The following is a 16776-nucleotide window of genomic DNA, read 5'->3' as shown; positions in this document are numbered from 1 at the left end:
TGGAAATTATACAAAACTCTCACACATTTAAATACACAGAGCAAAAGTAGACGTGAGCGGCTGAGACGTGTTCTCCTTGAAGTGTGGGCTCAGCTGTTTTATGGTCATTCAATTCATAAAATGAACCATCGATCGTCTTTCTGTTCTTATCAGACGTGCTTTAGTAACATAGGTTTTTTTTAAATGCCCTACTGTTGACAGTTGTGTTTAAATGAGTCTGACACACTCCTCAGCTCACTGTGTCTTCACCTGTGACTGCTGTATGATAAGAGAAAAGTAAACTGGCATTTTGACGTTAATCCCTCCCCGTCACGATCAATTGAGTTTCTGTATATCATACATGACTTTCTGGAAACATTAGATATTCGGCGTAACGATTGGAATATTAGATCGATAAATAGAAGTATTTGGTCTTCATGTTTTTTGTTGCCTTCTGATTGTAAATTATAGGTTTATGGTTGTTTGTCCACGCTGGCATTGGACTGGATGTGGGACCGATCAGCAGACTAAGTTCTCTCCGGAGAAACAGACTCTGGCTTTTAAAGACCGCGTGTTGGCTCATTCACTCTGTGCGCTCATCTAATTGTAAACCTCACCGACGGAGGGTTACGTTATTTAGTGTTGGGGATAATCTAGCTGTTTGGAGTCTGACTTTGTTTGCATACGTATGCCTGTATGAGTGCATTGTGAATGGTTCTGTCCAGCCAAGGTCAGCTCTAATATGATCTCTCAGGCATTTTCAAACCCAATTGGTTGTCAACGAATCGCTTTCTCAGAAAAAGAAGGCTGCATTGTCAGGCAGGAAGCGCTCACGCTGGACATTTCCGGCCCCATCGAATGCCTTACCTCTCACACTGAGGATTTCTCTTGACACGCTTATTCCAGATATAAATACATGTTTGCTATGATTACAATATGAAAATTAAAGCTCGATGGAAATTAGATTTTCGAAATAATTCCAGGCTGGACTCGGCACATGTCAAAAAATGTCTCCGCGTGATTTATCTAAAGTGTTTATTTAAACTCATAGAAAATTCGAGCCAAGGAAAAGTTAGCTTGTTATGCAGTTTGAAGCCTTTTATTGCAAGCTCTGTAGCCTGGATCGGAGCCAGGGCACAGTGCATGATATGAGCGGCAAAACAGATGACATTTTCCTCAAGCCGTGCGTTGACCCTCTGTCTGCTTGTCAGGGGTTGGTATCTGAGGGGATGGGAAAAGGCCACTAACATGTAGATTACTTTGCTTGTCTTCGTGTCAAAGCTCATAAAAGAACACGGTGCTGGAGAAGACACAAAAATCTGTGGTTCTCATTACCAGTTTCCCATTGGGCCCTCTGAGGAGCGGCTGAGGAGTTCAGCATTCGTCCAGATGTGGAGTGGGGAATACGACCCCTGTCACTGATGTTGCTCAGAGAGGGGAAACAGGGGGTTACATCACACTGCAGGTTCGGGCAGCCGGCTGTCGAGTGCCACGATTGTCTACTTGAACGGAAAAAAAAATGCTTCTGGCAGTTTTATTACATTCTAATTGCAGAGTTTATAATTTGAGTTTCAGGTGAGGGTCAAGCTGATACAGTATGTGCTCGGCTACAGTTTGAGTCACTGCTTGACTCTGGACACAATATAAGGCTGTGGATCCCAGGATATGCCTTATCTACATCTCAGTCTGCCATTTATAGCCCTTACCCTTTATGTCTAATGACCTGGACCATAGAGGTGGAAATAATGCAAATTACATTTCCATGGAAATCTCTCTCACTCTTGTACCCTCTCTTCCCTCCCTCTCTCTCTCTCTCTGGAGTAAGAGGTGTTAGCTTGCTTGTTTGTGCAGCAGTGTTTGTTTTCTCTTTAGGGGGGTGTGTCCACATTTGTGTGAAACAGCATTTTCTTAATTTGACACCCTACACCTGCTGGTATTGATTTACCTAAGCTAGTTACCTCACTCCTGGCTGCTGTGGAATGTAAGTGTAGTGATGTGTGTATTTGTGCTCTCACCTGCATATGTCCACATGCGTCACTTTCACCGGCAGAGGCTCGGTGACCGCGTGAGGGGAAAACTGGGGAAATAAGTCAACATTGGCTCTCTTTAGGTAAAAAAGATTGTACCTCCATGCTGCTGACTGGATGTCGGCAGTGGACACTGCGCTCCAGCCTCTCGCTGATAAGAGCCACATGCTCTTCCCACCTCCTGGCAAGGGAGTCCCAAGCGGACCTGCTGATGCATGCACCCTGCAGCCCCCATTACCCCCACTCCTCCACTTTCCTGCCTCAGACTCATGTCAGGAAAGTGAAAAGTAGTACCTTGGCAGTTTGCCCTTGACTCCCTGCCAGAAAGAGTGAGCTTCAAGAGAAGTGGTCTTTTCCCTTTTTCTCTCATGTGCATTTTCATCTGTGTGTTACAGAGGAAGATGATGTTGCTCGCTAAACATATCACAGTCTTGGCTGATGACACAAGCACTTGACATCATCTGACAAGAGCAGTAAAGTCACACGCTCACTTCTCTTGGGGCATTATGAGATAGGAAACTGCATCATGAGATTCAGTATTGTTTCCATGCAAAGTGTATTGTCACTTCCTGAAATTCTGGTAGTTTAAGGCGGACAAATAAAATCCGATGTCATGTCCCCCCCCAGCTCAGTCAGTAGCTGGTTGGTATTTAGTATAGAGTATTCAAAAAGTTCAGCCAACTTTCCAAATTAACCATTTTCAATCAAATATCTCAAACAACTTTTTTTTCATAGTGTAACTGTAATTGTATGCCTATGAAGTGGAAGTTCATGGAAGTTGAAATTCTTTACATGGGTGCGTTGAATATTATGAAATTGATGTTAGTAAGAATGATCAGGCTCTTTTTTGCAAACTAAATCCCCCAAATTCATGAAACTTGTCTCAGGTCAATTTCTGTGTTTCCTCTTCCTCAGTTGCCATTGTTCATTTCTTTATGGCTTATTTCTCTAAATTAAGTGGTAATTTCTTGTAGAGTTTTTTGAGGGTGAGTTCTTGCTGATTTCATTAAGGTATTTATTGTTTTAATTGATTTTGGAATTGAGTCAGTTTTATCCATTGATTTCTCTCTTATGGCCAGATAATCCTTTATTTCGTTTTTCAATAACAATTGTTTTTTCACAGGCCATCATATAGAAAATACACAACCCGTTGATATGCTTAACTCATTCCACACATATTTCTGTATTGCTCAGGCTTAAGCTAGATTCTTTGCTTTTAGACAGACAGAACGAGATCATCTCCTTTTGCCTGTTTAACCGTTGATAAATGAAAAATGTATTTGAATGCATCATTGATGAAACACATTGATAGAGTAGCTCAATTCCAGTGTGGCTCTGATCAGGCAGTTTTTTTAAGCCGTAAAAAACGTGAATAACAATCTATGTTTGCCTTTTCCCTTATCACATAAATCACTGGAGGAATTCTCTTTTTCTAGACTAGAAATCCCCCTAGTAAAACAAGTTAAAGAGGGCATTGATCAACAGCTGAAGTCGTTGTTCCTCTGCCCTAATTCAGTAACTTCAAAAGTGGCAATAAGAGCTCATGCAGTCTGAAAAGACACAAAATTAAAAAATGCATAATAAGTATCAACAGGCTGTGGAGAGACGAGGCCTTGTTCTTCGGGCCTCTTTTCCTCATCTCTGAAGGAGCTTCTTATTCAGAGTTGTAGTGTCAAACACTCTAGAGCCCTCCCTCTTGTGTCATCGATAAATGTAGACTTGCAAACAGTCATCATGACATTTAACACTAATATGATGTGCAGTCTTTGAATCATTTGGATACCATGTTGTTTCACCCCCATGCTCAACTCTTGTTATTGTTTCCAGACACGATTCAGGATTGATAAATAAAAACAAGCGGCTATTGTAGTTGTGCATATAAACATTCCAGAATCCTTAAGGCTTCCATATGGATGATTTTTCATCATTGTACAGTTGATACAATAATCTGAAACAAAAAAATGTAAAGTTATTGAAAACATATTTCATCGTGTGATGAAGTGTAATACTTTCTTTTTACAGCATCACTACAAGTCACTTACTTTTCCATATAAAATCAGACCTTGCCTAATTTCTTTCCATTTCTTTCATAAAAAATGCCCCTAAACTACATCTGTAACTCCCAAGAATTAATTGTTTTTTAAGATTCTAAGGATGTTTTGATGCCTGAAATTTCACACTGATATTTGTTCACTATAGATCTACCGTGAAATCCGTACATCAAATGTGTTCCCTTTCAAATAGAAAAGCGTTCACACTGAAACTTGGATGCAGAGATCCAGACAGACTGTGACTGGTTTGGCCTTCCCTTCCCAGTCCCAGGGTGTGGTGTGTTGTAGTCAAGATAAGTGTTACGCAACACTACCTCGCTGCATGAACTCAGACTTCAGTTTTTACACAGGAAGCCCACGTCTGAGTCAGGCACTCAAATCTTTGCCAAATGGGCTTCGGCCAACCTTAAACATGCTGCACAACAAACTGCTTCCCGCCAAAATATTCATCTGAATGAGCAACAGAATCTAAGCACGAACATATTGTATGTGTTATGTAGTGAGTTGATTGTTAGACTTCATAATTTGTAATAGCTGGACAATTTTCCATTTCTGGTCATGTTTATTAAAGCTCTAATTAATTCTTAAGAAATCTTAAAAGCGACATCACAGTTACCTCACATTTCACAAGAAAATTAAGGTATTGGTGAGGAACTTTTGTTTTTCTTCCTTTTTAAGTGAACCCCAGATCTTTCTTGGGATTAGACATTGACACTTGAGTACAGTTAATTTCTGTTGATCAATTTCTGATATATTACTGATTAACAATTCTCATTAATAAGCAGAACTGATATGGTGTAAATTAATTAAATAAGTTGACCTCTAATTTTGCTTAGCTAGGTATGTATGATGCATATGTATTTACACACACCCACACACACACACACACACACGCACGCACACACACACACACACACTCACACACACACACACACACACACACACACACGCACACACACACACACACACACACACACACACATTTGAGATACATGACAGAAAACAGCATGCTGACCTTTATGCACTTAGGAATGCTTTTGTTGCAGATTAAGAACATTTGTATCCTGCTAATAACAATGAGAATTTGCCCAAATGTAATTATTAAAAATAAAATAGAGGCATGGTAAAAGTTATGGAAAAAAAGGTCAATGATATAATTTTAATGGTTTTCAATTGCTATGTTATTTTGAAAACTTAAATATACTATAGGAAATTATCCAGCTATATATATCTGTGTATTTACTGTTTTGCAGTCCAGAGATTTAATCCCTTAATTCTATAGTCATTAAAGGAAAACAAATATCACTAATGCCAATGAAAGAATCTCCAAGTCCTCACATTTTAAAAAGCTACAATAACAGAAGATTAACCTGTTTTATGAATTGTTGCAGTTAATGTTTTGATTAATTATATGAATCAGACATAAGGGGCCTTCAAACTGCAGCAAAAGAAAAATCAGTACTGTTTATGAATTCACGCTGAATGCTTTTCAAATCCAGTTAAGACATAATATCGCAGTCTGTAAAGTCCAAGAAAAATTGTAAACCAGAAGAGTACATGACTTGTTTTTTTTGTTTGGCCAAAACATACAATCAAATGTGGAATCTAATACAAAACAAACTACTCTGACGAAAATTAATTTGGAAAGAAGAATTTGATCTTTTGAAAACGTAACCTTTTTTCATTTGTAGACTCCTTGAGTCAAATCAAAACTAATTAGTACTAATTGTGATGATGATCGTGAGCAGAGCAGGCCCCGGTATGAAGGTAAATTCTGCTGAGGTTTGAGAAGTTATGAGCAAAACCCTCAATCAAACCCCACACGCATCCACCACGGTAGCCATCACAGCATCTGTCCCTCTGCTGATTGAGTAAGCACATGTGTTTTTCTGTGGGGTTTGAGCCATTCTGGACCACAGCATGAGGCACAGTGTTGGCTGCATCAATAATTAGCTGCTGTTGTCGCAGGCCCAGGACACTGACGCAGATCCTGGTGCTCCGAGTGTCAGCGCGGTCAAATTTGGTTTAGTTGCGGCTATAAAGACGTCGGCAGGAAGTCGAAAGAAGTGGCATCAGTCACCGTCAAGCTGCGAACGACTGCTTTGTCAAACCTGGATATTCTCGTCTCTTTTTTTCCAAAAATCTTTGATTTTAATTGGCAACATAAACATCTTGGATTTTCTCTCATCATAATTCATTTTCTTTTTCTACTGCTACATCACTACCGCTGATTTGTGCCAAAAAACTTTACATGTCTTGTACTACAGGGAAGCACTTCTGTGAAAAAAACCCTTCCCTTCCCACACTAACTTCGGTCATCATGTGCTTTACATATTTAAAATTCAAATGCTGAAATGTAATCCTGAAATCATCTTTATTTCTTTTATTCTTTCACCTCTGAAGTGTTACAGCATTGTTTATTTATCCATGTAAAATGCAACAACTTCCATGGATGCAAAAGGCATGTAAAGTGACAGTTCACCCAGAACTGAAAATTGAATCATTATCCACTCATCCGGAGCAGTCTGCAGTCCCCGGACCTCGAAAATCAAAATAAAAGGAAGTTTTCTTGCAAGCAAAAAGCGTGAACAGTAGCGAGTTATTATTGACAAAGTATAACATAATATAACTCTTCACTTTCTTGTCTGAAGTAATCGTCATCTCTGAAATCGCCAGCAAACGATGTATGATTGAAAACAAGTAAATTTCTTCGATCTGCGTGGACCTGGAGGCTGATAAAAGGTTCTGCTGGAAATTCCTGGGCATTTTCTCCTCTCATAATTCAGAAGAGGTCACACGACTCTTTGTTTTACACAATTTGTTTTATAAAAGCAATAGCATTTTGGCATCATTCGCCCCGATTTTAGGTCGCGTTACCCCGAAATGGTAATTTCACTTTTACGCAAGGTCACATGCTTTTTTTTTCTCCGCTCTCTCTCTCTAATCTATTTCTGTCTGCCCCAACCTGGTGACAGCTGTCCATGATAGCGATGGGCTTCTGATTACCTCAGTCTCTGGAGCACAAACACAACACTCCCTGAAGTTCTGTTAAATTGTCCACTGATCTCACATATCCCAGAATAATAGGAGAGGAACTGGGCACCCATGACTCTGCTCTTACTCCTCTGCATCCTACATCCTCTTAATTTTTTTGGGGGGGATGTCCGTTGCCGTGGTTCTTTGATTCAGCTCGGTCAGTGTTAACGATAAGAGTCTGGAGTTGCCGCGCAAAGAAATGCAGCTGCAAATTTAAATCGGTTAAGGTATAAAATATACGAGCAGAAGAGATTCGTCTTTGCTGGGCTTGTTTGTTTTTGGTTAATGTTAAAAGGCATCTACAGATGTATAACTTCACTAGCGTACATCTGTTGCATTTATATAACATACATTCTCGATCCTTTTGAGTAGGACAGCCAATAATTACGAAGAAGGACGGCCAAGATTTTACTGTGACAGCTAGATCATGGCAGGAATCCATCCTCAGTGGACTCCTACACAGTAGAACAGAAAGCTTTCTGTAAAATACTTTGAGGGAGACATATCAAAATGCAAAAAGTGTCTAAGTCAACCATCGGGCCAACAACTGACAAGGGGTGAATGAAACATTACCAGACGTTATTCTCTGTAGACCTGGAGGCTGAGGAGAATTTCTGCTGCCCATGGGGTGAATAATTTAAAAGGATTTTGCTCAAGATATCACTCAGAATATGTTGATATTCCGATACATTTTTGTGGGGTTTCGAATACGGTATGAATAGTTAACTGCGAATGCTAGGGAGGCGCATGTTTCGAGTCTGGTTTAGGTAACACATGACTGTTTTAGGATTGGGAAAATTTGACTCCACTTCAAAAAGAGCCTTCAATCATGTTCACAATGTTCTCAGCTTCTGGCTGACTCTATAAAACAGAGATCGAGTTGAACTTCACACATGTTTGAACCGAACTTAAACGGTTCTTCCGTTTACGGCTCTTTTGTAAACGGAAGACGAATATGCATCTATGGAGAATTTGATTTTTTTTTTTCGGTCCTTTACTTTTAACATGCATTAACAGACCTTTTGCAACTTTTAACATCAAATAGGCCTTGTATGTAAAGATGTATACCCATGGCTGTTTTTCTTTACCAGTCATATGCATATACATACTACTTTGTTACTCTCGATGTATTAAAAGACTGTATTTATTTAATCTCTCAGAGGCAAAGCGTTGGTGAAGGTTTAAATTAAGGTTCGAAAAAGAACAGACGTTCTTCTAGAGCTCTTTGGCTTGCACTTGCCCTGCTGTGCAAGGCTTCACATTTCCACAATGTCTGCCAGTGGCGGCAAGTGGATGAAGGTGCTCTTTATGCAGCTCCAAGCATTAGATGCCCAGCACAAATTCTTATCACAGTTTGCCCCGTGGAAATAGGACATTTGACTATTTTTTTTTCGTGTGCACACATATGATAGCTAAGTAATTTTCCGAGCTTGCAGACACAAAACATGTATTCATAAATTTATACAGAATCCTTGTTTGTTTTTACTTTTTGCAGTGCCCCTAATGACAGTGCTGTCTTTGTGTTTCAAGTGGGACAAAGTTGTAAGGGCTCTGTGCAGCCCTACCATTTTACTCTTTTCTATGTGTCTTTCTGTTCCCCGCAGCTCTCCTCACCCCCACCCCCGTAACTTTCGCTGATTTATTAAGCTGTATTCTGCCGATGTGCGTCAGAGCTGGCCAGGAGTCTCGTGAGGCGTTCCACTCCTGAAGAGCTGTGTCTCGTGTCTGGACAGTGTCAGACTGCAGCGTCCTCCACCCTCCAAACATACCCCCACCTCTGACTGCCTTATTTGCCGGCAACCAATAGCCCGTTCGGCCATCGCACACTCCGCTCACTAAGCCACACACACTGAAGATCAATTGATATGTTTTGCAGTAATCGATCGAGCTTCGGTGTCCCCGCGCCGGCCGCTTATCAGTGCAGGAGCACTTTGAATGTAAGAATTCCAACACTCTTCAAAAGGAGGTTCCAGACTCGAGATGTACAACAGGTTTTGTGAGCTAAAGTGAAAGTCTCTTGTGATTGAGTAGCACAATAGTCAAGTCAGTGTCACCCTTCATTTTACAAGTGTAGCAATTCACTTCCTCCTCTTCTTACTGAATTTTGAGAGACTTCCACATTCTACAATTTTCTTGCCTTGTGAGTGTGTGTGTGATGGGAGAACACATGCCTTCCAGCTGTATGTCCTCCTGTGATTCATATTTGAAGGGAGTCTAACAGATGCTCCTGATAACCAGACATTTCATGAGAAAGCGGTGTAAAGATTATCAGGGTTCTCTTGTGTTCTCTGATAAAAGATATAATTACAGTTGGGTCACATAAAACGTAACTTCAGTGAGACATACACTAATTTGTGTTGTTCGGACATTAGGGCCTTTTAAATGGTGAAATTGGTGAAATGGTGTCAAGTTTCTGTGTTTGGAATTGTGAATGCCCTAAACACGATGGTTCCTAGCGCATCATGATTTCCTGCCGACGCCAGCGGGTGTATTAAAAACAAATTTCCCCTCAACGACGGTCTGGCAAAGGGCTTTTTCCCTGACAACGAAGACAGTAAACAGCAGCACTTAGCGACCTCTCAAGAACCTAATTGCCTATTAAGCACAATCAAGTCTTCCTTTATCCTGCTGCCCCTGTTGGGGGCTCCTGTCCCGAGAGACAAAGCTTTACAGTAAACATAAGTGAGCTAAGCCCAGCTATCTGAGAGCTTTAGCTCGATCTAAGGTGCTGCCATACTTACCTCACAATGATAAAACCACCCTTTGCTCTTTGTTGCCTGTGCATTTGTTTGAGTTAGTTTGTGTGAGCCTTTGGCATCATATTACACATGCCGTCAAACTGGTTGAGCCGTCGTGTCCGTTGGATTGCATACGCCGATATATTCCGGAAATGATGCGGGAATCTCCCGCTTTTATATATTCACAAGTACAGTTACGGAGGAAGTGAACTAAAAGGTGTTTTGCTTCTGTGCTTCTCAGGCTTGACAGATGAGAAAGTGAAGGCCTACCTCTCTCTGCACCCGCAGATGCTGGACGACTTTGTGTTGGAGAGCGTGAGTGCAGAGACGGTCGACAGATGGCTGAAGAGGAAGACCAGCAGCAGGCCTGCAGGTATACCTTCTCCCACACACAGAGTTACAAACGTTGAAACACATGCACATGCTGCAGAACCAATGATTGGATCAGCAAATTTCAGTATATTGACACAGAATTGTAATTTCTTTCATATTTTGCTTTGGTTCAATGTTTGTACTTTTTAGCCCACATAATCCCAAATAGGTCCCTGACTAGTTCTACCACAAATATAGGCTTCCCTGAATATTTGCAGCCAGGTCAGTCATTTGCTTTTATTGCGCTAAAAAACCTTTCTCTCACAGACCGTGACCCTGAGTGCGCCTCTGCGGGTTCTCTTTAGTCTACCAACCGTTCGTAGTACAAATCGCTCAGTTTCGCATGTGTCTCCTTCAATCGTCGGCGAGTGAGATAGACAGAGGAAAAAGGAGAGAGAACGGGTCTGCGGGGTGTTTACGGGTCATTAGATATGTTTGAGCTGCCCGAGTTGAGTCTGTGCCGTGTGCTTCACACACAGCTGACTGTTTCTCAGACCAACGGCATCCATCAAGGGCCCACAGGGCTGGCACTGTGCCCGGTTGAGCTGCTGACGTCAGAGGCGTCCTCCAGAGACATGCAGCCGGCTGAAGGGGGCCCAGGGGAGGTGGTGGTGGTGGGGGGATGTGCTGGCTCAGGGTGTGGGTGGGTTGAAGGGAAGGGGCCAGAGGATGGATTTGTCACGTTTAGAAAAGGCTTATGCTTAGTTTTCATTCAGGGGTCCAGTTGTGCCATGCAGAGACATAGTGAGATGGGTGTGTGTGTGTGTGTGTGTGTGTGTGTGTGTGTGTGTGTGTGCATGCGCGCGCATCTGCGTGCTGCATGCGTGTGCGTGCACACGCGCACATCTGCACCAAAGTCAGGGCCCTTGTGTTCATCAACCCAGCTGGGCAGAGGAGTCTTTTTCATCCATTTAATCATATTCGTTATGAAACTAAATCCCCTTAGAATGAAAGTCTTGTTCCGTCTTTTCCACAAAGAGTCAATAATTTGACAAACCATAAACACCAAGTGATTTTGTTCAACAATCACCAACTGCTTCAAAAGTTATATTTGTCCTCACCTGTCCTCCACTTGCAGGCAGCTGAGACTTGCTTAACTCAGGAAGCCCATCCAAACAACTGATTGCAAATAATGCTTACTGCATAACCCCAAAAAAGGCAACTATAGCATTTCTTGTGTATCATTTATAAACCCAAGTTTTAAAATTCAGAGGTGAAAATGAGAAATCTTAAGTCCTAGTAGGGAAAAAAGAAATATACATGTGTCAAATGGTTGTAGCTATCAATTAGTTGATTAAGAAAAACAAAGGGGGAATGTCATATGCCATATGATGGGAATACTGATATGACTGAAAAAAGAAATTTTAACAGCATGCTTTTTGTAGTTTATTTATTTTTTTGTTTGAGCTCATTCCTTGTGAGAAAATGCCTCATAATGAAAGGAAGTGGCTTTGCATCATAGTGATTCAGAAAATAGAATTAACTATTTAAAATCATGAGGGAAACCCAAACTCAGGACACACACCCCCCCCCCCCCCCTAGTAAACGGAGATTCCACAATCCTGCTCCATTGCTGATCTGGGTTGTATTCACACAGTTTCAAACACCACCAGACTAACCCAACCCCAGCATCTGAGGGTTTATAGTCTTTGGCAAGAGCAACACAACATTGAAATGCGGCAGTCACGTGTATGAAATGAGTGAGCTGCTCCACTGTTACAGTTAACCCATTAATTCAGACCTCAATTCTGCAATGTGAACTAAAATTAAACAAAGCGTGAACCACAACAGAGTCGCAGCATTCGAGAGATGGGAAACAACAGGGTAGAAGTTCTCTGGGGAATATGGATGGAGTTGCAGTTGATTTTAAAAAAGTGTGCATGTAAAGCAGGCAGGAAGACAAGGATTAGCTTGGCAAATACACTTTTTGAATTCACTACTCAAATTACCCTGACATGGTAATCCTTCACAAGTGGTTGAACAGCTTGTGTCGATCCTTTGCACAATATGCGATATAATCTTTATCGGGTGTGAAACCCTGTTACCCAATCAAGATAAGAACACATCAGTACTAATAAACTCAGCTCATAACGGGTTAGTTTGCTTTATGGACAAAAAATACATCACACAACACAAATATAGAGAGAAGTTTAAGAGACTTTTCTTGGAGTTGTTATTCCTATGCAGTAAAATGTTGGAAATCACAGCCCCAGTGCTGCAATTCCAGTTGGAAGATAGTATCAGTGTTGGAAGCTTGTTTTGGAGACATACTAGCATGAGGGATCAGTCTATTGCTGCCCGGATCTTTTCCAGATCTTACTGCACATTGACGTGGAAGTTGCGCTGTGTAGAAATTTTCTGGACATGGAAGTTGTGTTCCTTGAGATCATGGGAAAAGAAGAGTCTGTTGTCAGGTAAACAAAGCAAAGCAGTTACCAGAGCTTTGAAAACAATAAGGGTATGATGAAGACTCAGTGGATTATGCACTTAACAATACCAGACCGGGGGACGTCAGAGAGTTTCTTCATCCTGTTTCGGACGCTTTATGCTTGTCAATGCTCTCATTCAGTGCTGAGTATTTTTAGGTGGAAGGCAGTAGGACAGTAGGACAGCTTCTCCCTGCAATCCACCATGATTACTCGACTCTATTCACTTATCAATTAGGTTTGGGTAATTCCACTATCCAAGTTTAGAAATGTTTGCAAGAGGCTCATTCTAATCAATTGTTCTCTGACAAGGGCCAGTTGAACAGTCTAAATAAATATTTTTTCTTCTTGATGGCAGAATACATATTTTTATGTATAAAATTTGCCTATTTTTGTCTCTGCCCATGCCCAGAAAATATGTAGAGACAAGAAAGAGTGTCGGTTTTATCCTTTTGCCTTCAACTAATAAACTCATGGAGGTATAACACCAACACAACCTTTGGCTTTGCCTGCTTAATAAGAGCACATTGCAAGATTACTAAGAGAAAGGAAAAAAAAAAACTATATTATCTTCACTGTCAATTCAACACCTATCCTCAAATACAGGCATCACTGGCCCTTTTGTGTTGAAATTTGCATATTAGTTCAATCATGCCCAGGAGGGACGCTATTTTTCGCTTTCATATCTGAGTGGGTATTTTGATAATGGAGTTGTTGTTTCAGAAGAAGTTTAAAAAAAAAAAGCCTCTGAACATCCAGATCAGCCTCAATGATATACTATTTTTGCAGCTTGGACAGTGAAAACTTGTGCCAAATAGAAGATAATCAGGATTTTATTTCTCTCCCAAGATTATACCATTATAACTAGCTAATTTGTGTTTTACATCAAAAGTTTGGTCTACAATAGCTTTTAGCTTCTTCTGTTTTTTAGTCCGGTGATTTTTCTATGATCTTTAATGATTGAGGCTGTGGAGATTGTTGAACATCTGCATTAAGAGAATAAGAAAAAGAACAACTTTTGTATTTATCCTGAGGGAAATTGTTGTGCCAGAGTTACAAGAAAAATATAACAATAATAAATAATAGTAGAATTATTGTATAAACAGTAAAAAATAAGAGAAAAAGGGAGAATAAGAAATACAAATAAACTATAAAGTGTCTTAAGTAACAAGTGAAAACTATGAAGTGTCTTAAGTAACAAGTGAAAGATAAGGAGTGCACAAGAGTATGAAAAACATGACGTGCTAGATGGGCTGAGCTGGTTTAATTGGAAAACAAATGCTTACATTATCGATTATTAGTGAATAATGACATGTATGATATCATAGGACATGTTTAACAAGAATAGGTTGATTTTTAAAGCTTATCCCTATTGTAAGTAAAGTTTGAAAAGTGTTCTCAATCACATCCTTGGGGGTTGACAGTAATTTTGTGATGTAGCTAAAATCATCATGTCAGTTGGGATGTCTTACCTTTTTAAAATGTTGGCTTAAAGCAAAACATATGGATTGTTGCTATGGATTTGCACCATGCTGATGATCTTACACTTCACTAATTAGTGACATTAAAGAGCGTTCACTTACAGCGTAAAGAATTTTATTGAGCCTCTCATCTGTTTTTGTAATTTGAATGGTCTCTGTGTTCGTGTTCTTGCTAGAATCAGTGTCGTGACCTTTAAATTCACTAGTCATTTTTGTTTTAATCAATAAGTAAGACAATTATCTAGTTGTTTGTGTAATGATAAAAGAAATCATCTATAGAAAAAAAAAAACCTCTTTCATTGCATTCTTATAAAAAATAATCTTGCGTTCGATTTGTCTAATATTCTTTCAAAGCTCGGCACCAACAGGCTGTGTTATCATGTGATCATCACCAAGATATCCACTCCTTCCTAGAAGCACTCCCTGCAGCTTGTCCCGTTCTTACTTATCATGTGATGGATAACATTGGATTAAATCAATCAGTACACACGCATGTGTGAGCAAAGGTTGTGTTGCTGCCTTTAATTCCTGAAAGAAAATGGTCGCATTTAACTTCTGCTTATTATGATATGGAGGGGTTACTCTTCTCTGGTCATATATTTGTCTGCTTTGTCACACGGACGTCTCGCAGATCTGTTGGACAGCATTTACGGAACACAGTGGTCAGAAAATGTTTTCCTAGAATCCTGTGATCTAATTTGATCATCACACCTCTTGACCGCTGCCCCACTGGAAATGGTTGCAACACCCAACATCATAGGATAATGAGTGAATTCCCAAAACCTCTGCCACCCCTCATCACTCATTTGTTTCTTCAGCAACACACACACACACACACACACACACAGTGGGTATATTTAAGTAATTTCTTTTCTCCTCTGGATATATTCTGCACATATTTAAGCCCTCACCTGGAAAAGTTAAAGTTGCAGGAGACTCATAGAGCCAAAGCACCTTTACGTTGCCCTGCAAAAGTAGAGAAGCGTAAAATGCAGATATACTTTTCTGCCCTGTGCCCAAAGTAGAAAATCCACCTTCCCTTGCATAATCGGAGATGGCCTTGCAGTGCTATCAGCTGCTATAATCATGTGATCAGTCAGGATTTACTGCAGCTGGAACTTTAAACCAGTAGAGAATATTAGTTTTAGCATAATTTTTGCTGAAGACCAATAACTGTTTTGTAACTGTTTTTGTAACCTGTGTACTACCACAAGATCTTTAATATTCTGTCTATCCAGGAGAATTAAATCTGTGAGTTTTAAAATGTTTCCATATTTACAAGGTACCTTTTATACAATAGGTGTGTGTATGTGTTAAAAGTAAGAGGAGATCATATCAGTGTTTCATTAAATGTTTTTATGCTGTGTGTTTCTTTTTTTCTTTTTTTATCTTCTGGAGGTAAGATGCTTTGTACTTGTATGCTCTCCTTTTTATTTTGTTCATTGTTTGCTTTTTACTTAAAATGACAATATCAGGTGATCAGCTCTTTGGGCTCAAAAGCAGTCATGTGACCAGTACATCATCAGAAAAGCCTCCATTCTGAATTGGTTTATCTTTTTCGACCAAAACACACCGGGGAATTGATAAAGGGACTTTGTACTTCTCCTTTGAACTGTGCTCATGGTGCACTGTACCCTTAACTAGCGGAAGGCGATTGGATTGAACCATGTACTGAACATCATTAAGATAGTGGCCATAATCTAGGAAGTTGGTTAACGCAAATAAGGGAGTTTCACAGTTGGACATGGATAAAACTGAATATACAATTGAATATAAATTCAGCAGGGAAGGGTTGAATAAAAATCCTAGAGGTGTGTTTTTTTAATCCGTCTCCCTCCTATGTTATGTATAGAGCCTGTTTTGTAAAAAATATCAATGGAAAAAAATCACATCTTTATGGGTATATTTTTGTCACTTATCATGCAGGACGTTTCAACTTACAGCCAGCCGCAGCTTTTTAAATGTTTTTTTTTTTTTGTAACTTTTTGAGTGGCACCTCCAGGTCATCTCTGCTGTATTATGGGGATCAGATTGACTTAATCATATCAACTGATCCAATATTTTCATCACATCATCCTGGTAAACCTGCACATTAAAAAATCTATACATGCAAGTGCGTGTGTGTGTGTGTGTGCGTGTGCGTGTGCGTGTGCGTGTGCGTGTGCGTGTGCGTGTGTATCTCCAACTTTTTTCTTTATCAAAATAATTGCAAAAATGTACTATGATTACCTTTTTCAATTATTATTTCTGAATATCATCCTTGCCCCCTTATCTTTGTCTGGAAAGTTTTTCAGCTCCTCTACACAAACCCCATGGTTAATTTATGTTAATATCACTGTACTTTTTTTAACATAGCATGTGGTTTATTGGAGCGTCAAGCTTCTTTTCCGAACGTCTGAATGGATGCCCTCAGTTTCCCCCGCTTGACAAGTCAGATTGTATGTCTCATTGCTAATGTGGATCTGTGAGGAGAAACATCTGGCCTTGAACTAGGGTGTAAGAGCTGTTGAGCAGCTGATTCTGTGTTTGGATGGCAGTGGCAAGCAGACAAAGATGTGTTTGTGCAGCATACCCCAGCAGTGTGATAAGAGAGCAGTCTCACCTGCAGGGCTTTCTATTGAGGGCGGGGGGAACGGTCCTTAACACGGAACTGAAGAGATATAGCC

At 40.2% G+C, this 16776-nt stretch overlaps 1 protein-coding gene and 1 long non-coding RNA gene across 3 annotated transcripts in view; one reads left to right on the top strand and one right to left on the bottom strand.

Annotated features, from left to right (window-relative positions):
• The window catches only part of pde10a (phosphodiesterase 10A), a 42546-nt gene that overhangs the window by 1470 nt on the left and 24300 nt on the right, over positions 1-16776 (top strand). For both annotated transcript variants that reach the window (XM_086167519.1, XM_086167511.1), the window contains exon 2: positions 10073-10204. In XM_086167519.1, the coding sequence (XP_086023645.1) occupies positions 10073-10204 (132 nt within the window). The remainder of the gene's footprint in view (positions 1-10072; positions 10205-16776) is intronic.
• LOC147236365 (uncharacterized) lies at positions 1064-2110 on the bottom strand. Its single transcript, XR_015107711.1, has 3 exons — positions 1995-2110; positions 1315-1478; positions 1064-1200 (listed from the first exon to the last, which is right to left on the bottom strand). It is a non-coding gene; the product is annotated as an uncharacterized LOC147236365 (long non-coding RNA).

The sequence above is a fragment of the Fistularia commersonii genome, chromosome 2 (assembly GCF_037954325.1).
Source record: "Fistularia commersonii isolate RoL2024-O1a breed Wild chromosome 2, RoL_Fcom_v1.0, whole genome shotgun sequence".
Taxonomy (NCBI): Eukaryota; Metazoa; Chordata; class Actinopteri; order Syngnathiformes; family Fistulariidae; genus Fistularia; species Fistularia commersonii.
Note: the sequence above shows the minus strand (reverse complement) of the source record. Positions and strands in the feature narration are given on the sequence as shown.